This window comes from Falco cherrug, chromosome 9, assembly GCF_023634085.1.
Source record: "Falco cherrug isolate bFalChe1 chromosome 9, bFalChe1.pri, whole genome shotgun sequence".
In the NCBI taxonomy this organism is placed as follows: domain Eukaryota; kingdom Metazoa; phylum Chordata; class Aves; order Falconiformes; family Falconidae; genus Falco; species Falco cherrug.
In genome coordinates this window covers 19,443,330-19,468,849 of record NC_073705.1, presented here as the reverse complement: position 1 = coordinate 19,468,849, position 25,520 = coordinate 19,443,330, and the positions used below count along the sequence as shown (strand labels likewise).

General features: G+C 43.3%; 1 protein-coding gene across 3 annotated transcripts in view; it reads left to right on the top strand.

The window, feature by feature from the left end:
* Nucleotides 1–25,148, top strand: part of GRK5 (G protein-coupled receptor kinase 5) — a 169,506-nt gene extending 144,358 nt beyond the window's left edge. For all 3 annotated transcript variants that reach the window (XM_055719609.1, XM_055719608.1, XM_055719610.1), the window contains 7 exons: nt 2,048–2,085; nt 2,869–2,958; nt 4,247–4,455; nt 12,902–13,039; nt 15,395–15,532; nt 16,336–16,467; nt 17,283–25,148. In XM_055719609.1, coding sequence (XP_055575584.1) covers nt 2,048–2,085; nt 2,869–2,958; nt 4,247–4,455; nt 12,902–13,039; nt 15,395–15,532; nt 16,336–16,467; nt 17,283–17,381 — 844 coding nt within the window. In that variant the 3' untranslated portion in view covers nt 17,382–25,148. The remainder of the gene's footprint in view (nt 1–2,047; nt 2,086–2,868; nt 2,959–4,246; nt 4,456–12,901; nt 13,040–15,394; nt 15,533–16,335; nt 16,468–17,282) is intronic.
* The last annotated feature ends 372 nt before the right edge of the window (nt 25,149–25,520 follow it).

Here is a 25,520-nt window from a genome sequence, read left to right as displayed (position 1 = left end):
CCTAAATCACAGGGAGCTGTAAGGACCAAACCCCTTTCTCAGAGTCCTCGTGGAGTTTCTCATTTTCTCATTCGAAGACAACATTTCCCAACTTGCATGCAGGATTCTTGTCATTTGGCCACAGTTACATCTTTAAGTGGGACTAATTACTGGAGTGGAAGATGAAGTAATTAATGAAGTCTGAGTTCTTCACAGAAATAGTTCTTAAAGGATTTGGAATAAATTTTAAAAAATAAATAGGAGATGCCCTCAACCATGTTGCTCGAGCATTGGAAACCTTCTGCCAATAGGCAGGGAAAGCCCACAGTGGTATATTAAACAAAAGCACAGCTTGTCCGCAGCGTTCGGCTGCCCTTCACATATTTCAGTGATGTTTATTTGAAAAGTAGGTGTGGTACCACTGGGCATCTGGTTTATCTTGAGAGGTCAAGAGGGTCTGAAGCAAGCAAGAAGAGGAGATTGTTCAGAGCGGTCTAAGTCGTTGCTTGAAAATAATAAATAAAAAAGAGACAAGTTTTGAAATTTTAATCTTGGCATTGTCAAAACTATAAAGTACCCGTCTCCATTCACAGGAAAATTCATGATACCGGAGTGGTACGGCTTGAAACACAGGGCAGACTCCTGCGCAGACTGCAGTGCATTGATCTCCTGGTGCGAGGGCTTCTCTTGCATGCCCCCCTCTCTTTGCTATTTGAAAAGAAATGTCTCTTGCTGAGAAGCTAACCGAATCAAGCTGGTTCACAAATGGAAGAAGGCCTTAAAAAAAGATGAGACCAAGCACTTCTTGGATTTGCACCAAGCTAGATGCTGTGTTTCAGTAGGAGTTGATCAGATCAAAGTCAGGGCATGGTGTGTGAATTGCAGCAATACGTTCCTGGTGCCTTGTTTGGGCTCCTGAGCCAGCACAGCCTGCTCCCATCGTACAGCTCTTCTGGGATGCTTCCTGCCCAGCACGTCCCCATCTTCCGCATGAGACCTCCCAGTCCCATCTCCCAGGCTGTGAGACCTTCCCATGCTGCACTAGCAGTAGGCTGGCTGTACCTTGTCCCTCCTTAGGGGCACTGGGAGGACAGGCACGAGCCCACCTAGCTCCCACCTCGACAGCAGCCCACTGCATCCAGCAATGGCAGCAGCAGCTGTGAAGTTCTGCTTCGCTCCACAGGTTTGGAAAACAGCCTTGGTCAAGTGAGGGAACTTGAACATGGCTGACCTGGGCAGCATCTTGAAGCAGCAGGTGGTGGAGCAGGTTTGGTGCAGGCAAACCTTTTAGAAAAATGACCTGCCAAGGCTTTGCAAAATATATGAAAACTAAAATTATTTCTTTCAGCAACTTATAACTAGGCCAGATTTTTTTCACAGGAGCAGTGAAAGGCACATCTTTGACATCAGAGTGACCACTTTGCCAATTTTCATGGCGTTGCTCCGAACCACATAGGCAGTAGAGTTTCACAAATGTTTGTAAGGAGAATCTTAATCCAGGTGCAGCATTCCCCCTCCACCCCTCATTTTCCAAACTCACTGAAAGTATTGCACATGTGCACAAGTGCATGTACATGTGCATGTATGTGCATGCATGTATACACATTCGTGTATTTGGTCTGAGCCAGATGCCAAGCATAGAAAATCTGAGTCCAACAGATTGCTATTTCTAATTTTATATGCAAATGAAATATTTGAAAATTCAAAATATTTTTCTTTTTAACAAAAGATTTTACAACAGAAAATACTGCAGAGATTTAACAACATGCAGGACTATAGAGGTTGGTTTACAGGGCTTACAGGACTAGGTGGATGAGTCCATTACAGAGTGGATTAGGAACTAAAAGCTTGTCTTAGTGAAAAAATGTAACTCCAGTTTAGAAAAAGACATATGGTTTCAGTCTATCTGTGAAGTGAGTTGTAGAAAGTTGTATTGGTTTCATCAGTTCCTTGCTGTTTGAGTTGACACTCAATTGGTTTATTACTAGTAATAAATGCACTCACATTCTGTCGTATGGTTATGTTATCAAAACCAGCTTCATACAAGTCTTCTATCTTTCATTTTCAGAGATTTGAAGCCAGAAAATATCCTGCTAGATGATTATGGTAAGTCTCAGAGGTTTACAGAGATGCGTTCATAGTAAAGTAGATTAAGTTAGTTTTAGGATATATATTGCATGAAGACAAATAATGCTCTGAAGTGACTAAGAGGCTCAACATACACTAATACTCCTGTCTTGGGGTGGGTGAAGTGCTGGAGCTCAGTGCACGGACAGAGTGAAACAGCCGTGCTGCTCAGCAGGGTCTGTTCTGGAGAGCATGGCTGTGCTGGGGGTGCCTGCCTTTCTTCATTGTTTTTCCATCCTTATTGTTGCGAGGCTGACACAACACAAAGGAAGTTGTAATTTCTAAATCTGTGCTTCCTGCTCCATTTTCAAAAGTACTTCCATCCTTTGCTGAGCCAGCTCTCATTTTATGCAAACCCAGGTTTGTTGCTGATGGCAGTGGTAATCAAGTCTCATGCTGACTTACGGAACAGAGGTAGCCCCTTCAGTCATCAGAGAGTTACAGAATTATGTCAGCCCATGCATCCCCTGTGATCAGTTCAAGAATCTTCCCTACAGGATGCTTCTCACTGCCTTTTTTGGGTTGATTTTACAATATCTAACACAATCCACTGTAGTCTGTAGCCTCACTGTTAAAATTAATTTCACTGCAATGTAATAACTCCTCTTTTCCTTATCAGTGAAACTGCCCTGGTTCAGCAACTCAGAATGTTTTTCCTAAAACGTCTGCAGGAGTATTGTAGCAATGACAACAGTTGTGGTTTTGGACTAATTTGGGTCATATTATTACATCTGCTTTGTGTTGTTTCTTTTTTCCTTCCAGGCCATATTAGAATATCCGATTTGGGTCTAGCTGTTAAAATCCCTGAGGGTGAATCCATCCGTGGAAGAGTAGGAACAGTAGGCTATATGGGTAAGTCTTCAGTAGCTCATCTTTTTTGTAATTTGCTGAGGTTACTTGAGTTTTGGAGATCTTTCTGCCACGTAAGCTTAGGAAAAAAAATTTAAAAAGATTCATATTCAGCTGGGTCCAGTTCCCTGCAGCAACACACCAAAAACTCCTGCTAGTGGAAATCAGATGTGGGGAAAAGTCTGGACCACAACAGCTCTTAATGAGACTGGTCTGTGATCTTAAATCAGCAAAGAAAAATAAAAGGGGAGACAACAACTAGGATTCTAGTGATTTTAATGTAGATTAATTTTAGGAGGGTTATGTGCTAAAAGAAAAGTTTCTTACTAGTTGCTACTTTTTGCATAATAGTTAAAATGTATTTCTATGTTTATGATAAAATGGGTAAGCCTGTACCTACAGTCATCCTTGACCAAGGTCAGCTTGAGTCTTGCCCTATGTGCAGGGGAGGCTGAACAAAAGGAGGGTGGAGATTTGTGCACTGGTAAAAAACACACTCGCTGATTTAACTAGATCTGTTTTCTAAATTCAGTGTAATTATTTTCATTCACTGGGTGGGCATATTTCTTGGAATAAAAATTGCTTATGGTTATTTGACTAAATAGAAACTAGCTGATATGAGCCACTGTTACCGTATGGAGACTTTAATGAAAGCAAGTAAATCAGTTGTCATTTCTAAATTTTGTTATCTCAGTGTAAGTTTGTACACACACTACGACTCTGTGATTGTGAGCACATGCGTATGTGTGTTTGTAGCCATGTACACAACTGAGGATGTCTGCAAGACAGTGACTATATGCCCAAAGCATACTGGATGGCTGCAACACAAAATAAATGGATCTGGTTTTTAAAGGGAGGAAAAAATAAGTTATAAATTGACCGAAAAGACAAATTTTGCTTTTGAATAAATATCACTGCTGTTTACAGCATGTGTGTCTGTATGTCATTTCTTCCCTAAATGGAGAAATCTGGAAGGATTCTCAAGATTAGACCTCTGCTTAATACTTAGCTTCAACCTCTTTTTGGTTTTTTTTTTAATTGGTCAGACTTGGTATTAAGTCATTAGAGAGTGCACACAGCATGTAGCATGTAAAGAAAAAAAACAACCATGGCATGTAGCATGCTGCATTTTGTGTAGTGCTATCAGCAGAAATCAGGAGGTATTTCTATATTATACCCACCATTCTCTGTGCATGTGTATTCAGTCACCAAAATGGAACTGCTGGAAATTTAAGGTTTTTGCTATGTAAATATCAAGCATTTCTACAAGACACGTCTTTCTCCTCCACAGCTCCAGAAGTGTTGAACAACCAGAGATACACACTCAGCCCTGACTACTGGGGGCTAGGCTGTCTCATTTATGAAATGATTGCTGGGCAATCACCATTTCGTGGAAGGAAAGAGAAGGTCAAGAGGGAAGAAGTGGACAGAAGAGTGCTGGAGACAGAAGAAGTGTACTCCCATAAGTTTTCTGAGGAGGCCAAGTCCATCTGTAAAATGGTAAGGGGCTTGAAGGCCCAGTGTGGCAGCTTCATTAGCAAGCTGTATCTGACACTTTCTGAGCAGTAACACAGTACCGTAGAGGGGCTGCAGAGACAAGGACTAACCAAGCTCATCTGCTGATGGGATGACTGTTTTCTCTATTCATTCAAATTGTGTTTATTTGGGCTTGCTTCTCCATGAGATTCATCACAGTCATCTTGAGTCCTCTCCAGAGTTTTATGGCCAAGGGAGCGGTATCTGTTCTCATGAGACTTTGAATGTTAGTTTGCAGTCAAGAATGCATTTCTGTCTTCTATAATCTTGTAGAAAAAATAAAAAGGACGTGATGATGCAAGACTCTGATTGTCTCCTGCAAGGAACTGAAAGCCCCATGCTTCCATTGTCTTTGGTGAGAGCTGGGGGTAAGCAGGACAAAGATTATGCAATGAAATTATTGTGACACTCAAATGTTGTCCCACCCCATCTCACTAACTTTGTTAGCAGCTTTTCCCCCAGGGTGCCAGGGTATCCAGCTTTTTTTAATACTGTTGAGCTGTCCTTTAAAATGTGTTCTCACTCTTTCAGCTGGGAGTCATTTTCGTAGCACAATAGCCATGTCTGACAATGGAAATCCTCAAACCCTCTGAGAAATCTCAAAGCTGTGTCTGAATTCATCAATGTCTTGTTGACATCCATCTTTAGAAGGCTGAATTGTAATTTGGAAAGGGATGTGGCCTTTTCCTTGATGTTGTTTGCTAAAGAGTGAAGTCTCCTTCGGAGACAATGACATATCTGTGTGTGCTGGTAGAGAGAGAATGAAGGGAAAGAAAGGTCAACAAATAGGTAGTGAGAGTTTCACCAGTATCTTCTGCAACAGGCAAGCAAACAGCAGATCAACAGCATTCTGGTTGGCTGGCTTCATGAAGAGACACTGAAGGCTCCTTGCAAAATAATAATAGTAGTAATGCCAAGTAACATGCCTGGAAGTCATTAACTCACAGCACACCAACTCATTGCTGAATCCCCAGGGTAGTAATTAACTGACATCACTCTTGATAGATACTCTAGGCCATTCACTGGCCTTAATCTGCGGTTCAGAGCCCCCAGTGAAGTCGGCGTGGGAGGATCTAGGACAGCCACAGGCTCTTACAGACCATTTCATGTGCTCGGCCTGCCACCTCTTCTCTAGTAGCATCTCAACTCCCACCAGGTGAGGAGCAGCATCTGCCAGAGTGGCGGAGAGTTTGTGTGTGTCCTGTTGTTAGCATGAAATGAGGATGTTGTGAGGCAAAAAATACATTCTCGTTGCTTGTTCTGTAGTGAGCTGCAGGCACAAGGCATAATGGAATGAAAGTATACTTTGAAAATAACCAAGCCCATGAGGATTTAATGCTGAGAAGAATTAATGTAGCATTGATGAGATAGTGCTGGAGATGACCTACCACTCCCAGGGCAGTAAACAGTGAAAGTCATTATACTGTAGTGCCATTTTCATCTTCAAGCCATAGAGCTTACGGTTGCAGGGAGTCGGGGACCTCAGGAAGTAAGCTAGTTCAGTCCCTTGCCTCAGGGAAGCATGAACTGTATGTAAATCATTCCTGACAACTTGATCGTTACTGCTTCACTGTCCAGTCACATGGCACGTTTAGGTGGTTTGTGCAAACTCTTAATGGATCCAGAGATAACCCTGTCCTTTCTGAGCATTAATGCATTAAAATTACTCTGCCTTAACAATGGAAGAACCTTACTTCTGATACTGAGCATGATAGCATTTGTGGTTTTGCATCCAAAAGTAATTTATTTTATCAAGTGACATTTTTAAGAGCCCACGATTCAAATATATTTTCTCAAACTGTTTTTGTTCTTTATATTGAAAACCAGAGCTCTGTTGCTTTGTATCAGAATCTTAACTAGGAAACAAAAATGTAATAATGAGGTACCCATCATACCTGCAAAATGAAGCATGAAGTTGCAGTACATAAATCTAACTTGAGCCTTCACAAAGATCCAACACAAAGGGCTTTCCTGTAGTGGACTTTTAAGGGCAGAAGCGAGGAATATATTTTACACCATGTCGCCTAACCTTCTCTTCAAAGCTTACTCCATGAGCTAATAGCGTCTCCATCAGGAAATATATTGTCTTGATTCATTTACTCATATGAAAACCCTTTAGTGTCACCCCATGTCAACCTTCCCCTCCTGGATGTTTGTGCCCTTTGCATTTTTGCAGGCGCATATCACAGTTCTCATTAATCATCATCCATCCCATATTTCCATGTTTCATTTTGTAAGTAATTTCCCATAAATCAGACCTCATTTTGGACTGAAACAGAGATGAATAATAAATAATTAGGAACAGGGGCAGCTGGCTTTCTGGGAAGCTCCCCAGCCCATAGTTCCCATATAGCATAACTGCTTCATGGTGTGTTTTTTTCTGTGAAAAAATTCAGTCTTTCTAGGAAATGCTCCCTGTTTGTTGTTGTTATGACTTGTACTTCATTGATGTACGTGTGTTCCCTGACAAGTGCAGTCTTGCATCTAGAGATTTGACTTGAAGTGCATTCAAGTCAACAGTATTGGATGGGCCCATATTGCTGTGCTCTTCTGTCACTCTGTCAGTGTCCTGTTTGTCTACATATCCCGCAGACTATCTTCCCTGCCCCTTTTTATTCCTGCAGCTCCCATTTTACTCCACAAAAGGGATCCCTGATTGGAGGGTGCAAAGAAGATGGAGCCAAACTCATGGTTTTGTGCCCAGTGACAGGATGGGAGGCAATGGGCACAACCTGAAACACAGGACAGTTCCTCTGAGCATCAGGAAACACTTTTCCATGGTGAGAGTAGTCAAATACTGGAACAGGTTGCCCAGAGAGGCTGTGGAGTCTCCACACTTGGCGATGTCCAAAACCCAAGTGGACACAGCCTTGAACAACGTGCTCTCAGTGACTCTGCTTTGAGCAGAGGGATTGGGCTGGACAATCTCCGGAGGCATCTTCCAGCCTCAGCTCTTCTGTGATTCTGATCTCCATTCCCTTGCCAAAGTGCCCCCCCAACCAACTAAAAGATGATAAATTCTTTTTTCCCTAAAAGCAGATTTTTCTTTTCTTCATTCACCACCAGAAACTCTGTCATCATACTACGATTGCGCCTGCCTGCTTTCATCCCCCCTCTTTGCTTTTATCCCTGGAAACCAACTTATTCACACGTTATGACACCTTAAAGTTTACCAGTGCTGCCTGAGAATAACTGCTCTTTCATCTTTCTTGAGAGGCACCTCACACACATCAAGGTGCTCTTCAAATGATTATCATTGCTACTGCTATTGATGGTGATGATGGTGGTTATGATAATAATAACAACAACAACAATAATAATGATTTAAAAAATCTGTGGTAAGCCTCTGCAGTAAGTTTAATTGTCACCCATGCCTGATAAGAGTTTTGACTCTTCAGTAGGCCAGATTGGGCTGTGATTTCATAAGCATAAGCAGTGCAATATACAGCCATTGATGTCATTCTGGTATCTTCAGTTCCCACACCACTGTCTTGTCTCATTTAGTAATTGAAAGGTGACCATAGTATTACTTTTCTATTCTCTAAAAATTGTTAAAGATAATATGCTTGCTTCTGTTTCAGGGTTGACATTTATCTAGGTGGTCCCTTAAACTATTTGATCAGCTGGGTCCGTGGAAATGGTTTTACCATTGCCCTTTTCTTCTTTCATAAGCAGCAATGTTTTGCACTCTTACCCTAGAAGAAGTTTCCCTTACTCCTATAATTTTAGGACTAACATCTTAGGACTTGGAGTTATTTATTACATGGTTTGATCTGGATATGAACTGACTGATCACATGAAGATAAATAAAGCAGTGCTTTGGGGACTGTTGGATTTTTTTAGCGATCCTCACAACAGATTTTTTGTAAAGGAATCAAAACAAAGTTGTGGAAAAAGTCTCAGACACTGCAGAGTTTGAATCCCCAGCAGGGATCAAATGAGTGACATGAAAGTATCAGAGAGTTTATATCAAGAGAAAGATCTTAATGTGACTTCACCACTGCTACTCAAGACTCTTCTTTGAAAGTCCTATTCTAGTCATGCTTTGCCCATAACTCTGTAGATTAAATCCTGCCTTCATTTACACACATACAGTGTCATCTGGAGCCTTTGCTACCAGAACATAAAGCTCTGCTGCTTGGTATCAACTTCATGCATGGTTGGATGGCCTAAGCCATCTTCAGATCTGAAGCTCTGTGAATTCTCCATAGGCGTTGGCTGCAGAATTACACTTAAATTATGTTTGACTGGGTCATTTGCGCTGCTATCCCAGGAGGGCTTGTCATCAGCCTGATATAGTTGCTTTTGTTCCGCTCTCTATTCATACTAAACACATCCTTTGAAACTGAATTAAACAAAAGTGTAGAGATGACTCAAAACATACAGTTGTTATCTCCGTTTTCTTTTCCTGGTTAGATTCCCGAATGGGATATATATTTCAGGCTATTACGCAAGTTTACTTTTGCAGAAAGCTGCTGGGCCTGCAGGAAATTGTACAAGACTCTATTTCTTGAAGAAAGGAACAACTTTCCCTTCTGGAAAATATTCCAGTCCATGCTATCTCTTATATCGATGGCTGGAGAAGCGTCTGGTTTCACCTGTTGCCATCTCTAGAGCTGGCTGCAGCTACAGCTTACCAAATTCCATGGATTTCTTTTTTTAAAGAAATCGGAACTCTCTTCAAGAGGCAGGCAGCTGCCCTCCTGCAGCAGGGCTTTGCAGGAGAACCCTTTCCCTTCTGTGGTCTTTCAGTCCCAGCCTATTCCCAGTGGCCTGTTCCCTTTTCTGTCCTTCTGTCCTGCAGTGGCCAGCCACCCATGACCAATGGCATTCATGCTCCAGAGACTGCTTTCTTGCATCTGAGGTTACTGAATACTCCCCCTTGTTTATCACAGAGAAGCCCAGAAATCCCCAGACAGCCTTGTTCTATCCTCAACTACCCTTCCTCTGACCACACACTCCAAACAACTTCTGACGTTTACAGCCTGACAAGGATGAATTCCCAGATTAGCTTGGTCTTCCCACTTCAGTTCAGAGGCAAGAGAATCAGTGGCTACACAAATAGGAAAGTAACCCCCCTCCTTCCCTTCACTGCTGACTTGTAGAGGTTTCTTTCATCATCTACAGGCAAGTTCAAATCTACCCCTTCCTACTACAACTTGCTCCTCAGCAGCATTGCTCCTGAAAGCACCAAGGTGTCATTTCCAAAAGTTTATTAGAGCCATGGGTAGTAAAAATGGTCCTTCTGCCTTCAGATTCTTCCTTCCACCTGTCAGAAAAGTCCTCTCAAGAGAGGACCAGCTACAGTAGAGCAAACCAGATCCTGACTGGAAATTCCAAAGCCATCTTCTTCACATAGGTGAAATCCATATGGCTGTTGGGATTTAAAAACAAAACCCCCACAACAAAAAACCTTGCCTCGAGAACCATGAGAGCTCCAAGTCTCGTGCAAGGATTTGAAAGGAAAACATCCTCTTTCCTTCTAACCAGGGAAAACAAGCTGCAGAGATGTGCCCTGGGAAAGGTCTTTTCCTATGAGCTGGATCCGTATGGTGCTGTGCCACATGAATCTATGTACTCAGAGGACGGCAAGGCATAGAGCTGTTTCTTCAAGTCTTTCTCTGTCTGTGGACCTGCCAGTCGTGGTGACCAGTCAGACCAGATGTCACCACCTAGACAGCAGCAGAGGAGACTGTGAGGAAGAAAGGGATGTTGCTGTCTGGAGGGTGGAGGTTGCTGTTGTGGTCAGAATCGCTAGTTTTCCCCCCATCCCTCAACCTGTGCAGTCTCCTCTGGCTATTGCTGATGCTAGTGCTGAGGTAGAAAGTGCTGTGCCTAAGACTCCTAGTCTCACGAACCCCTTCACCACCTCTGCTCACTGCATGACTGCTGCCATCATAGCTTGCTCAGGACTGGCGGGAGGATGGTCTCTGCATACCTGGGGCACTGATTGCCAAAACCATTTGCTCTCTCAGGCTGGAACTGAGGCCCCTAGCAAAAAAATGCAGAACTGAGGAGACTGTGGAAGTCAGATAAGAAAACCACTGATGCCCAGGGGGTAGCAGAGCCTTCAGAGAAGCCTAAAGAGCTGTGACCCTGTAAACCCACGATAAGGACCAGAAAACCCAGCTCTAGCCAAACACCAGAAGAAACTTACCAACGTCACATTAGCAACAAACACTTCTTTGAAGGTTCCTCCTTAGTGAGATGATGTGGCTGAGGCAGCAACACAACCAGAGGGTACTGATGGGTACCCTGAGCTGGAAAGCCTACAGGCAGCCATCTCCAGACAGCCTTGCCTTATCTGGGAGGCTGCCTGGCCCCTGTTCCCCACCTCCTGCAGGGCTGCACCTGACGGCCTGCCCCATCTCCTGGACCACTTCCACCCCGGCCCTCCCAAAGCTGTTCGCCTCCCGCTCTCCCAAGCGGCCAGGCACAGCTCGATTTCCTGACTGCCCTGGTCCAGCAGGGAAGCTCCTCAGGGATTTATCCAGGGGCGCTCCGGAGGCCTCGGTCCCTTCACAGGCTCAGGGGATCCAAATGACCCCACAGTGCTGCGTGGGCGCCGAGCTCCCCGCGGGAAGGCAGTCCCAGGGAGTTCTGCAGACCGTCTCGGTACGGTCGCTCCGCACAACCCGCCTGGGGAGGGGGCGAGGGCGGGGCGCTGCTTGCCAGCTCCTGCTTTGGAGCAGCAAAGCTGGGGGCGGGCGAGGAGGTGAGGCGTGAATCTCTCTCACCCGGGCACCCAGGCACCAGCCCTGCCCGCGGGCTGAGTCCCCGACTCAGCTCCCAGGCCGCTACCTCGTCGGGATCCCGAGGGAAGCGAACGCCTCCCCGCGCCCGGCCGAGCCCCGCGCCGACCCGCCCCGGCCCCGCCGCCGCCCGGGCCCCGCCGCGCTGCACGGCCGCGCTGCCCTTTCCTCTGCTGCCCCCCGGCGGCCCCGCTGCCGTCCCTTCCTCGCCGGCGGCGGGCGGCGGCCGCGCAGTCCTGGGGCAGGGCAGGCTGGGGCAGCGCAGGCTGGGTGGGCGCAGCCCCGGGGGGAGCGCAGGCTGGCCCCGCACCTGCCCGCAGCAGCCGCGGCGTGGCGGCTGCCCGGCTGAGGGGCCATGCTCTTGGCGGGGAAGGGGGCTGGCAGGCTTGTTTGCTCCGTCATGTTGCAGTGTATGTCTGTAGCCTTTTCCCCCGAGTGGCGACTCCAGCAGAACTCGCCTTGACTGTCTGCAGTGCGTGTTTCGTTTTCTGTTATGCTAAGGCCCACCTTATGCAGCTCTTTGATCAGCTCGGCAGTTGAAATGGTGAGTTTGGAGTTGTATTTTCCGTTCTCTAAGAGAGCATCAGGGAAGCTGCCTCACAGAAGAATGGAATGGGAAAAACGGATACAAATTTGTGAACCTTTACTTTTCAGCAGATTGTCTGAAGTCAGCGGCACATTTTAGTGAAGTCCTTGTCCCAAGCGATGGTCTTTTTGCCATCACACCAGTCATTTGCATGCTGAGCTCTCCCTCTCTTTGATAGTTCAGATGTGACCTCTCAAGACGTTGATTTAACCTACTTGATTCTACGCATATGATTTAAGAGAAGAGGCATTTTGGTGAAGATTTGGCTACCTGTTCTGTCTCCTCAGCCACCAACTAGTCTGTGCCAGAATTGTTCTTCCACTGAACTGTTCCCTTGCAGATCGAGTGGACATACAAGGTCTTCCAGGACCTTCAGCTCCCATGTTTGTGTTCATGGGCTGGCTTATCTAATAGAGCAGGGATGCTGGGTTCAGGTAGTGGCCAGTGCTCCATCACAGGTACCCAGGAAACAGGCAGGACTTGCTGTAGCAGGTACAGGTGGTACATCGCCCTTCTCTGAAGACAAACAAGGCTGAACTGAGGATGGTTACTGATACTGACTCCATGGACAAATCTCCCCCTGAGTTCAGCAGAGATAAGCCCATGAGCACAAAGGGTTGATTCAATACGTCATGTGATGGACTGGAATATATTGCAGTGGGTGGGGGGAAATACAATTTGATAGTGAAGTCATTCAGCATAAGCAACATGGGAAAATCATTCTAACAAGAGTAACAAGAAAAAAAAAGTACTGATAAAAATCACATGGGACTTATAAATATGCATCTGTATATGTTATTAGGGTATGTCAAACCTCTTCTTGAAAGCACTCACTGGAAATAAGCAGAAGCAACGGTCTCTATTATGGCTGTAAACGCTTTATGGCAGGTAACTTTCAAAGGGTTTCACCAGCATGTAGAACAGTGCAGCCCTAATCCATTTAACTCCGGCCATTAAGTAACACAGTTCTTCACTTCCCTCTGGGCACATTCAAAACCAACTGGAAATAAAAATATCGTTGTGGAGCTCTTGCTTTTCTGACATCCTCACCATTCCTCTTGGCATGTTTCAGCTCCTCACCAAAGACGTGAAGCAGCGGCTGGGGTGTCAAGGGGAAGGTGCAACAGAAGTGAAGAGGCACCCTTTTTTCAAGAGCATGAATTTCAAGCGGTTAGAAGCAGGAATGCTGGATCCTCCCTTTGTCCCTGATGTAAGTATAACAAGAAGAACCCCCAGTGGCCTCTTTCAATAAATTTGTTTCTAAAATAACTTCTCTTTAGACTTATCATCACTCTGTGCATGGGCAGCTGCCCTAGGAAATGGGTAAGCAGTAGGGCTGCAGTGGGGTGGCTGGGAGGAGGAGGAGAGCTGCTCTGTGGGTGTGTGCATGCAGGGTGGGGGTGTCCACTCAGGGTGGTGACCTGGGGCTTGATTCATTCCCACTCACTTTACTGCAGTCTTTCACTTGGTCTGTTCATGCCTCAATTCCCAAACTTTAAACTGGGAAACTTTGCATTCCCTTATCCGCAGCAGCAGTGTAAGTATGCTTTGAACCAGGTGGTGCTCAGAACAACCAGCAATGAAAGCCACATTTATGCATACAGATACACAGATACATATGCTGAGGTGAAACCAGAATTACAAAGTCTAAAGCTTTATGGAACGGAGAAATGGACTGGATCATTATGAAAGCAGGCATTCGTTTACAGAGAGTCTGGACCAAGTTCAGCTATCAAGTGTTACCTCAAGCAGAGGAGGCAACTTGGGCTGAGCGAGCGTTTTGAACTTGTTAGTGTTCACAGGGCACAGAACCCAACACGGAGTCCTTGCCCAGGTTTACACACCAGCCTTGCGCATACTGAAAGGCTTTGTTGCATTGGCAATAACGAAACTTTTTCCACACTTTTGTGGTATCAGCCTCTACCCCAGTGCACAGAGTTATCTGATTATTTTCCTCCTGCAGGCTCTTTTTCTGGCTATACCGTCTATCCTTAAAGTTCCCATATGGTTCTAAGTAAACACTGCCATTTTAATGTATTAAGGAAAGTAACATCTTGGCAGCTCTCATTCATGTTGCTGCGAACTCCACCAAACCAAAGTGGTTTGAACGCTACAAAAGTTTACTTTAGCTGCTCTGGTTTTGCTTTACATTTTACTATGCGGCCTAGTTATTCCTGCCAATTAGCCCATGGTGTTACGACCTGCTTTAGTGGGAAGAAATAGGAGACAAGCTACTATTTCTTTCTGATGTAGAAAATTCGAAAATTCTGGGCTCAAATCTGGGATCCACCAGAGTATATTAAAAGCTTAACCGTGGCATGTAAGGCCTAGAAGGCACCTCTTATAGACATATTTGCTAAAGCAGAGGCACATAAATTTTTATGGCTATTTATTGGGAACTCAAGAGCTGCCCCTAATTTAATTTATTTGGCACTTCATCCATAGATTTCCATGTCTTTACTGAAGTCAGCTGAATCACCCAAAGCTATATAGCCAATGGCAGAGGTTGTAATACAACCTCCATCCTCTTCTGTCTCCACAAAAATATTGTGAATTGCAGCTGTCAGGAATGACAGGGATGCAGCAGCCTCCAGCAAACAGGACTCCTATCAGGGAGCAGCTTGATTTGTTTGGTCACACTGCTCACATCTAGATAAAATACTGCATGGTTGGGCCCCTGGGCCGTGCAGTCATGGTACCATATGTAGACAGCAGAATTCAACACGTGCTTGAGTTCAGCAGGTCAGGCTAGTCCCACGAGCCACCCCTCAATTATTCCTGTGCGTCGAAGGGTAACTGTGTTGTAGATGGGAGCTCTCTAGACGTGCAGGTGACCGCATTATGACAGGTAGCCAGCGATGACTGTTTCTGCTTTCCGTGGCTGACTGCTGGAATATGAGGTAGCAGCATCACTGCAAAGAGTCCTGTCTGTCATCCCAGAAAATTAAGTAGTTTAAAAAGGCAAAGCCATTTGACTATTTGAGGAAATGCAGCCAAGTTAAAAGAGTTAATAGAGGTGATTCTGGACACCTTCCAGCAGCTGAGCTATTAATAAAAATAGTGGAAAAATGACAAACCTATTCTGTTTTCTTTAGCAATTAGCATGTATTCCTTTAAACTTCTAAGCTGCGAAGTCCACAGCTATCTGGGTAGGACACTTCTATCTGAGGTCCCTTTTCAAAGCTGTCTCCAGTGTGTCACTCATAAACATTCTTGTTTTCTATTGTTCCCTCTCTAAAAGACTACTGAAGGATTTGATTTTTTGGTTTCTTGCTCTTTCTGTCCTTCTCCTCTCACCTCATAATCGTATGCTACATGGACGACTAAAACCCACTTTGGCTGCAATGATGCTTTAAGGATTTCAAAATGGGAAGCTTAACATGCTTAAAGTGAAGTCAGCCTTTGATGATAAACATGCGGGCAGAGCAAGTCTAGAGAAGCAGGATGCTGATAGTCACTTGCTGTTAGGCATTCTCACTTGACTGGATCTGTGAATGAAAGCACATGATCAGACTCCAAAATATTTTTTCTCTTGCTGTGTTTTTTCTTTTTTCTGCTGAGATAGCCCAGAGCAGTATACTGCAAGGATGTGTTAGACATCGAACAATTCTCCACAGTGAAAGGAGTTAACCTGGACCAAACAGATGATGATTTCTATTCCAAGTTTTCCACAGGATCAGTGTCTATTCCATGGCAAAATGAGGTAAGGATGTATCATAGTAAAATCACTCCAATAAAACTCCTAACACAGATGGTTTAAGAGGAGCTGTATATTTCCAGTAATCTACAGCTACTGGATAACTTGCCAGACTCTAATGCTTTCATAAGTTACAAATGGCCTCTTTCAAGATCTATAATGTACCACAGATGTCAGGTTCAGGTGACTGTATCTGTTGGCTCTGCTTATTTGTGTAAATTGGCAAGGATCTTCCTGTACTTCCTCCTCCTGGATTTCCACAGAGGTGTTTTGACAGCAGCCCTCAGGAACTTCCATGGAATGGCCAGAATTCCCAGCAGAAGGCTCCTCCATTGGTGATCCTGATCTCACTTGTTGTCTTATACCTGCAGCGGGTCCCATCTGCAGCAGTTCAAACCCTTGAACCACTCCAGGTTTTCCAGATTGCAGTCTTTCTGTTTGATACCAAAACACAGCCAACAGTGGATTTTGTAATCCAACTCTGGATCAAAGAGCAGATCCACTTAGGCAGAGGGGTGCTGATAACTGGTATTTTGTGAGTACGCCCATCTTTACCCAATATTCTCCACAGTGCTAAAGAGCAGAAAGCTTTTATGGGGCAACTTCTAATTAGACTGATGTGCAAACTCCATCCTTACTTATGTATCCTATTTGCCTTCTACAGCCACCAGCAGGAATTCAACTGTTAACTCTCCTAACGTATTGCTCAAGCTGCTGGTCCTGATCCTGACTTTGAACAACCTAGTACTACTGGAATGTATTTAATGCAGATATATAATTTGGTTTTTTTTTTTACTGTGTTCCGCTAGATGATAGAAACAGAGTGTTTCAAAGAACTGAATGTATTTGGACCAAATGGTACTATTTCACCAGATCTAAACAAAAGCTACCCCCCAGAGCCACCCAAGAAAGGATTGCTACAGAGAATATTTAAACGACAGGTGAGATCTTTTATGACTAAGACAAGGAAGGTCCCATAGATGCCCAGTGTCACAGCCATGTTTCGGTGATATTTTTGCTAGGAGAAAGACAGTGCATCTTAGAGAGGGCTGGCTGTCTCAGTTACCTGGTAATTTCCTGACTAATACCGCATATCCCAGGATTCCCATCTACCCCTTGTCATCTTTTTACCACCAGAAGTTCCAGTGTTGTTCCTGAACTTTGTTTCTGGCAGTTGAAAACCTATTTTTCAGTGGTACGCTGAAATGCCTTTTGAAATGGTTAGATGGTTTTAATAAGTTCCTTGTGAAAATCCTGGATTTATGTGTTTAAAAAAAAAAAAAAAAAGAAAATGCAGATTTTGAGTGAAGTAGTCATGGCAGGAAACCAAGACACTAGAAAAGAGAGCAGACCTGATACTACGTGATGTACAGCTTGCATGAGGCACCATGGCACTACTTGCAAATCTAAATAACATTCTTAAACCAGTCTGTTTCTGCAGGGTTAAAACCATGCCTGAACATTGGCAGGTATCCTCTGTGTTAGTCAGATTTAGCAGGTATTGACATTTTGCAGTGAATTGATTTGACTCCTGGAGCTTAGGTGAGTCTTCTTCACTGCATGCCTCAAGAATTGCCATGGTCCTCCTGACCTAGAGAGAATAAGAAAGTGAGGAATATTTTACATCCAAAGATCTTTAAACAACAATGGTGCAGTCCAATCAGTATGTTGTCACCGTAAAATGAACAGTGTTGGACTACAAGAAAGCATGGCATATTTTGGGAACCTAATTGTCATTGTCTTTCCCTTTGTGCAGCATCAGAACAATTCAAAGAGTTCTCCAAATTCAAAGGCCAATTTAAATCACCACATAAATTCAAATCACGTAAGTTCAAACTCCACTGGAAGCAGCTAGTTCCAGCTCAGTTTTATGAAACAACATGTTGCATCCTTCCACTATAATCTATGGAGCTTCTATGGATGAGAGAGCCTCCACCGTTGAGTGAAAAAAAAAAAAAGGATCTCCCGAAATGGAGATTTTCTATCCATTCCTTCCAGTGGAGCCTCGCATTTTAAGAAGAATTTTCCACTCAGGTCTGTTTTTGGAGGTGGCACTCAAGACTGTGTGAATCAAATTTGTCTATTTAGAACATTGCAATAGAAATTCAATGAACATGACTACTTGCACGTATTTAAATAGCATCATACTAGAACTGAATTTTGTCTTTATTATTTTTAAAGAAAAGTTTTGTAAATTTCTCTATTGTCTCAGTTTACATTTTGTACATTTGTATTTAAATGAAAGTCAGACTTTGGAGGTGTATATTTTCCAAGCAGCAGCTGTAAAGCCATGTGTTTTAAGACATTTTTTTAAAAGAAAAAAAATGTGACTCAAGACTTCCAGAGCCTCAAATGAGAAATCATTCTTTTTAGTAATTCTAGAAAATTATTCATAAATCACTTTATCAGACTGGGTTTTACTGACATGCATTTTTATGAAACAGTTTATTCTTAATTATTTTACATCTGTATATTTGGTTTACAGCAACACTGCATACATTTCTCCTCTTCATTAGTTTGTAGTGTCTCGCATTGAATGCTAAAAGACAAGATTTTGATGCATTCAAGAATGCTACTTGCTCTGCCTAAGGTTCGTGATGCCATGGGACCAGCGCAGCTGAGATTTGCACTTACTTACCTTGTTAGCTCATCAAAAAGTTCTTAGAAAGGGAACCCTGTTTTAAGCCCTTCTCCTTCACTAGTTTTGTGCTGTTTCTAATGACAGAAAGAACAAAGCTGAGTGAGAGGTGACCAGGACAGCAAATGGCCATGTTTTTGAAGGACTTGAAACCTGCACCTGCTGAAATGAAAGCAAAACTCGAACTGTTCTCTATGCTGCATCAGAAGTCCAAGGCTTTTCCACAGTTGCTCATATCAAATGGGTAGCAAGAGAGAAATCCATTAGACTGGTTTGTGCTGACTGTAAGATTCATGACAGCTTTCTAAAGCTGAGCTGTGGAGGTTCAGAGTGGCATCTGAGGTGCTTTTGAGCAGTAGCAGAACCTATAGGTTGTGTCTGCACTTAGAGTACTTGCACGTGTCATGCCAAACACTCCATGATTCATCCCCTCAATTGAACCAAATGTCAGTTATGAAATAATACCTCCCACTTTTGGTTCCATCATTCTTTGTCCAGGATCCTTTAACCATTGATAAAAACGTTGTTCCCACCAGTATAAACAGAATCGTTCAGGTTCGGTAGCAGTACCTCAAGAGTCAGAGTCATGCTCTTCTCAAGTATGCCACTATCAATTACTACTAAGAACACCAGATCAAAAATATGGTTACTTCCCTTCAACAGAATTTGGAAAGCCTTTGTCCTCCCAAGTGCAGACAGGATCTCTATAGCTCAACATGTTGGTTCACCATGCCCTTTACGGTGTCCGCTGGAGTATACTGATGATTCTGCACCTTTGGGCCATCAGGAATACCTGAAGGTCAGCGTGGCGTGACTAAAACCCTGTTAGAGTGTAGTGCAGTTATCCCAGGGTACAAGGAAAACCTTTTCCAGTCGAAGTCTTAATAGCCAAAATTCATTAGGTTATCACATATATGTTCTATCTGTCCGATGCAGAAGGGTGAAAAGATGCAGGTCAGTAGTAGCAAATGTCTGAGTAAGAAAGACAGGGGAATTGCATACTAAAACAGCTTGAGATCATGAGGGAGAGAGACAGAACAGGGACAGGATTTGCACAAAGCAGCTGACAGGGAAAAGTCAAGAAGAGGAGATGAGGCTTTGGTGCCTTTAGCGGGAGTAAAGTACGTAAAGATGCAAGTCCACATCATTTCAAAAGCCTCCAGTTTTCCTGGTCATTAGTAGACATGTAGTGAAACTGTGTAAAGTGTAACGTAATATCACCTAGAAGTTGTTCCTCTTTTTCCTGCAGATCAGTGTGGTCCAGAAATTCCTTTCCCCTGTATTGGTGGTCAGGGAGAGCTTCAGCCACTCTCCCATGTCAGATGATGGCATTGCAGATCTTATGGAAGATACAAGATTTTAGAAAGACAGTAATAGATGAGATTTTTGAGTAATTTTCTCTCTGTGTTTCTGCTATAAACTAAATCTATAATGGTTTCAGCTTCCTGATAGGAGGGGAATGAAATATTGCAGAGGTGAAAGCCACTATGCACAGATAGGGCTATTGCCTCCAGGTCTGTTCTCATGGCCTGACGTAAAGTCAACAGGAATCTGATCAGTCACTTGAGCACGCTCTGGATGAAGACTTGCTCTGGGAGGTTTTCACAGACCTTCTTCAATGACATGTGGGATTTCACCTGCTTTCAAGAAATATAGGTGAGAAGTGGAGGACCAGATCTTAGCCAGACAACTGAGTGTATCAGTGTACCCCAGATGAGACAAGACACACATCTTAGTTCTTCTTAGAGAGCTGCAGATGGTGTGCAATTCCAATTTGGTTCTGTCACTCTAAGACATCTTCTAACAGCATGGTATACAACATTTTTGTGTACCCTCAGTTGATTTCAGCCTCTACACTGATGCTAGGGGAAGAGGGTGCTGGATGCAGGGTAGAGTGAAAGGCTAAGCTCTTTTTACCACTACTGCCATTGCATCACTTTGCAGCAACAGACAAGCATATTCCCCCATCAGAAAAACGTGGCTGATAATATCTACCTACTGCCATGAAGAAGGAAAAAAGGTGGTTGGGGGAAGGCTTAGCCCATAAATATTTCATTGGATAAATCTGATAAAACTGCAGCTGTTGTCCCAAGGGCTTCATCTCCTACATGTTATGGCATATGAAGACTAAAGTTTCCTTTTTTACCATCTCCCACTTGGGAGACAGAATCTTAATAACAACAAACCCTTTACTGAAAGCAGGTGAACAAATTGCAAATATAGATTATAGATGCTATCAGCCTTAACTAGTGGTGGATGACTTTTTTATGACAATAGTGAATGACAGTTACGTACGTGCCTTCTCCTGCTCTCCTTTCAGCTGGGGCAGTTCCTTGGGCAAGCACCTCTAGGACCCTAGCAGTGGAGACACACGATCGGTGCAAAGTCCTCGAATGACAAGAGCTGTTTTCATTGAGTCCTGATACTTGAAGGATAGAGGCAGATATCCTGAATCCTCAGGATGTTATGGAGGAAGGATGCTTATGTGCACCTGAAGCATCAAGCCTGGGATGCAGTCCCTCTGGATCCCAGCTCCTTGGGAGCAGTCAGTGGGTGAGGGGAGAGACAGAAAACAATACCAGCTGAGGGATATTTCATGCCACATCCCTAAAGTGTTGCTATCCTGTCTGACAAACTTTACACAGTATTATGATGCTGGGACAGCAGAACTGTTGTGCTCTTTCAGTACCCAAGCCCTGAAAAGATCCAATCAATATTATACATCACTAGTGATAATGAACAGTCCTAGAAATCTTCTAGTCAGGGTTTGCCTACAACAACAAAACCTGTAGGATTTTCTTTTTTATTGCTTCTTTCTTTTTTTATTATTATTTTATTATTCAGCTCACCTTGCACTCAAGACCGGAGTAGGACCACAGTCCTCCCACTTCCACTGGTGACCAGGTGCAACCTGAGCCCATAACTCAAGGCTGAAGCCCTGCCCAGGCAGTGCCCCACACAGCCAGGCTTCCATGGACACTTGGCATCTGGCTTTGGGGAGGCAAATTTAAAAAAACACTGGGAACCATGGATGTTCAGGAACTCTGGAAAAAAAAGATTTCATTATACAATGATATACTTGGAGAGTATTTGCAATGACATTTTTAGTATTATGATTCCAAGTGAACTGTTTTTGAGGTGCTCTTGCACGTAACAAAGGAACAGAAAGTAGTTCTTTAATAGCTTTCCAGACTGATTAATTTTCTGTATCTCCTTTCCAATTACCATAGGATTTCTTTCCAAAAAATGCATACGTTCAGATCTCGTTGCTTGTTTTAAATAGACAGATGAGCAAACTTGATTTTTAAGAATCAGAAATGTGATCCTGAATTATGTAAGATTTTTTTTTGTTTTTAAACCTTCACTGAGTGGTCTGATGTACACTACTTAGTTTACAGGCTTTTATGATTCAGATGTTTACTATTCATTTTCTACAGTGTCTCAAGGTTCACTTAAATCTTGTAGCATTTTTCCCACTCTCTAGTTGGATGAGAGGCTTTTTTAAACAAAGGGATAATGAAGGGAAAAAAATAACAAATAATAAACTCTTAAATGTGCACTCTTGTCCTGGAGTATCTAGAACCAGATTTTTTACAAGAATGGCCACGACTCAGATGTTGTTTCTGAACAAAAACCTGCTTGTGAAGCTTGGAAAGGTGTGAAAATAACCAAACCTAACAGGCTCTGGAGATCAAACTGAGCATTAGGGAGCGGCAGAATTCCATACACAGCATTCATCTGGCCCTACTGGTGAGGGATGCCTGGTAACTGGCAGGTCAGAAACAATACCAGCCACCTGTAAAAACAGTGTGATACCATCTCAATTTGCAGTCATCCCCTCCCCCAGAAACTAAAGCTAAGAGCACCATCAGCAGCAGGGAATCAAACTCAGCCGACCCAGTAAAGCGTCTGATTCAAAGACATTGATTCTTCTGTGTCGTTCAACCAGACCTCAGGATCCAGCTTGAATTCTTTGCTTCAGCTGTCGAAGCCTTGCATTGCAAATCCAGTGGCTCTTGACCTTTTTCAGCAGAGATGCCTCAGGTAAAAAGAAAACCAGGAAACATGTCTAATGCCAACAGAACCATGGGCAGGGCAAGGGAGACGGACAAGCTGTGAGCTCTGGAGGGCAGTGTGAAAACTGTCGTAGCGTGTGTACCTTCAGCAAGTGTCCCATGGCAGTTCTTACCACACATTGCTGCACATTCTTCCGTCATCGTTCATTGTATGTTGCTCACAGGTTTTGAGTAACTTGAAAACTGCACACACAAAGTCACATTAAGCATCGGCTCTGGCCCGCGGCTCGGACATCATCTCTGTGAGGGTCAGAGGGAACAGTTTGATGAGGCAAGTAGATGTTCACTCGGTCTGCATGGACAGCCACACACAGGTCTCTGTTCCCACGTGTCTGAGCTTCAGTCAGGAGTTCCCTACGCAGGCTTTTCTGGAAGAGCAATAAATGCACACCCTGATAGCACAGCTGACTCTCACGGACACCCATGGAGCAGGTGGCTGCAGGACCTGACTTCATTGTGGACAAGATACTGGTGTTTTAACCTCTGCTCCACAGTTAGTTGTGATTTTTTTTTTTTTTAATTGTATTTGTAATACTTGCTTGTTAAGTCTCTCAGTGCAGAGGAGGTCATTCATCGGGCATTTCTAGGCATTTCCCATATAATATTTGAAAAGACTGGACTTTTCTTTGAAAGAACATCCTTGGGTTAGTCTGCCCCTTGGGATGTATGCCGTCTTCCTTCATGTGTGTAGCATGAAGCACGAAGTTGTCTGTAGGAGCTCTATAAGTCCAGACTGAAAGGCTTTCCCACCCAGGGATGGCCCTAGTCCGTCTCTGGCTGCAGGGACCGACATTTGGCAGTGAAATTTGGGAGAATCGGTCTCTTCAGTGGCTCCACAGAAAACAAAGATTCTAGAATTGTCTATCTCAAGCCTTTCACAGATATGACCTGCAATTTAAAATGCTACTAATTATTTAGAGTAAGAATAATAATAACTAACACCCTCGTGCTAGAGCTGAGAGGAGGTCTGCATAAGTTTAAAACAATTCTTCTCTTTTGTGTGCTGGGCGGAACACAGTCTCTTTTATGATAAATAATACTGCGATGCAGGCTGGTAATAACTTTCTTCCTTAACTGCAAAAAGAAAAGAGAAAGAAATCGGTTCAGAGAATTTTGCAAATTATTTCCTTTAGGGAAACCACCAAAGAAGGTGAAAGCCAACATGCTACAGTACTAAACACTTACCTCCCCCAAACATCTCCGCAATAATACAAATAAAAGCTGCTGCAGTTGGATCAGCAAAGCTAGTGTACTGACAAATGGGCTTTGTGACAGAAACACGTTTAAACAGAGTACTGCCTATTCACTAAAATGAGTATTACTGATGGCACATATGTATTCTCCTTGGTTTATTTACTGGAGCCAGAAGCCGTGGTTTGTATTCATATTCTGCCCATGTTTTTCTTCACTGCCCTGGGCAAACCTCTGTGCAATTTTGTTTTCCCATTCTGAAACGTGGAGGAATGCTCTCTGTCTATCAATAGGAAGCACTGTGGAGTCTGTGCACAGAACAGATCAATAACAACTCTTTGTATTACTATTTAAGTGAAATGGGCTTAATATAGCTGCTTTTATTGAATTAGGGCTCTTTTTTATTATTGTTTTTTTCTTAGTTCCTCAGAAATATTGAAGGAGAATGCACTGCGCTTCTGTAAGACATCTCCAACAGAAGATGAGATGACAGTGCAAATGTTAAAGCACTCATTTCTTATTTAAGAGCTAGCTAGTAATTATGGCATTCACACAAACACTTCCTCTTATTTTGTATTGGAAATAAATAGTTATGAGGAAGGGACAAAATAACATTCATTGGTTCAACTTTTTTGGCCAAGCTTGCAAATGCATCCCTAGATACCAATTAAGTGAGATGCTGTGTGAAGTCACAAAGATGCATCCGTGGCAAACATTGGGTCACCTCACCACCCAGCTGTGGAAACAAAAGAGGCAACCACATGCCTGGGATCAGCAGGCTCCAAAGGGGAATTCCAGGTTTTCTGGAGGATCAGCGGTCCTGTAGAGAAGTTTCACTCCCAGAGAAGAAACATTTCAGGCAGTGGCTGGATGACAGATGTGTTTTCCTTTCTCATCACCCCACATGCAGCTGTTTGTTAGATACGTTTATCGGCAAGCTCAAACGAGTTATGTTTCATGTGTATTGAATGCGGTCTCCCTCAATTGCATTTCTGTTAAACACTGGACACTCTTCTAAAAGACTTAACATTTTAGCCTTTTGAAGGTGAAAGTTGTAAAAACTTTATTTTGTGTTTCTGAAAATGTAGATAGACCTAAAGATTTCATGAATTATCATGTGGTTGCCCATATCTGACTAATAATTAAATTGTAAAATTGCAGTTTCATATTAGGGTTAGTCTTTTCACCTGCTTTAAAACTAAAAATCATATTTGGTATATAAACAGACACAGAATATCCTTCTGATTGAATTTCAAGAGCATATCCAGAACTAAATGTTTTTAAGCACTTCTAATACTGTAGTCTATAAGAGGAGCAGACACTCTTAAAGCAATGTTAAAAGTTGTCTTTCATAACTGAGTCAACAGATCATTTTTGTAATAAATTAAAGCAAGTGTTCTCAATTAGAAGAGCTAGTGGCTGTTGGTATTGTACAAAAAAAAATAAAAAATCATTCTAGTATCCAGAGGGTTAGGGGTGGGGAGGGTCTGTTTGGTTTTGTTTCTCTTTCCAGGGAGATCTTTAACATTGTTTGATGAAGCTAGTTTCATTTTGAGATTGTTACTGAAGATAAAGGCTTCTGTGTTCTATGGCTGCTTGGATTCTTCGTACATAATGTCCTAGTAATGTCACAGTGCTGCTGTATCTAGATCAAACCACTGTTTTAATTGTTTTTTTGGCTTTGTTTTTTTTTAATAAATTCCTTAATTTAAATACATGAAGACTATATGTTTTGCTTTAACGAGGCGTGTAAGCAAATGGAGCTTCCTCAAGTCCTTGGGCTCTTGAAGATGATGAGAGTGAGTGGGACACAGCTCATACCTTCCTAGATGCCTTTGTGGCTTTGTATGTTTTAATACTACTGTCTTTTGTGTTTTCTGTCCTGTCACATCCTCACAGAGATTGAGGGAACTGAAAACCAAACTGAGGTTGTACCTCCCATTGCAGAGGTTCACAATCTCGTCTGCAAGCACACTGTGTTTCCCCTGGGATGTCCTTCCTCCGCCTTCCATCCTCCCAGCCCCAGCCTTCCTCCGCACTGCAAACCCTCGGCCAACACGGCTCCTGATGACCTTAAAAATAAGTTCAA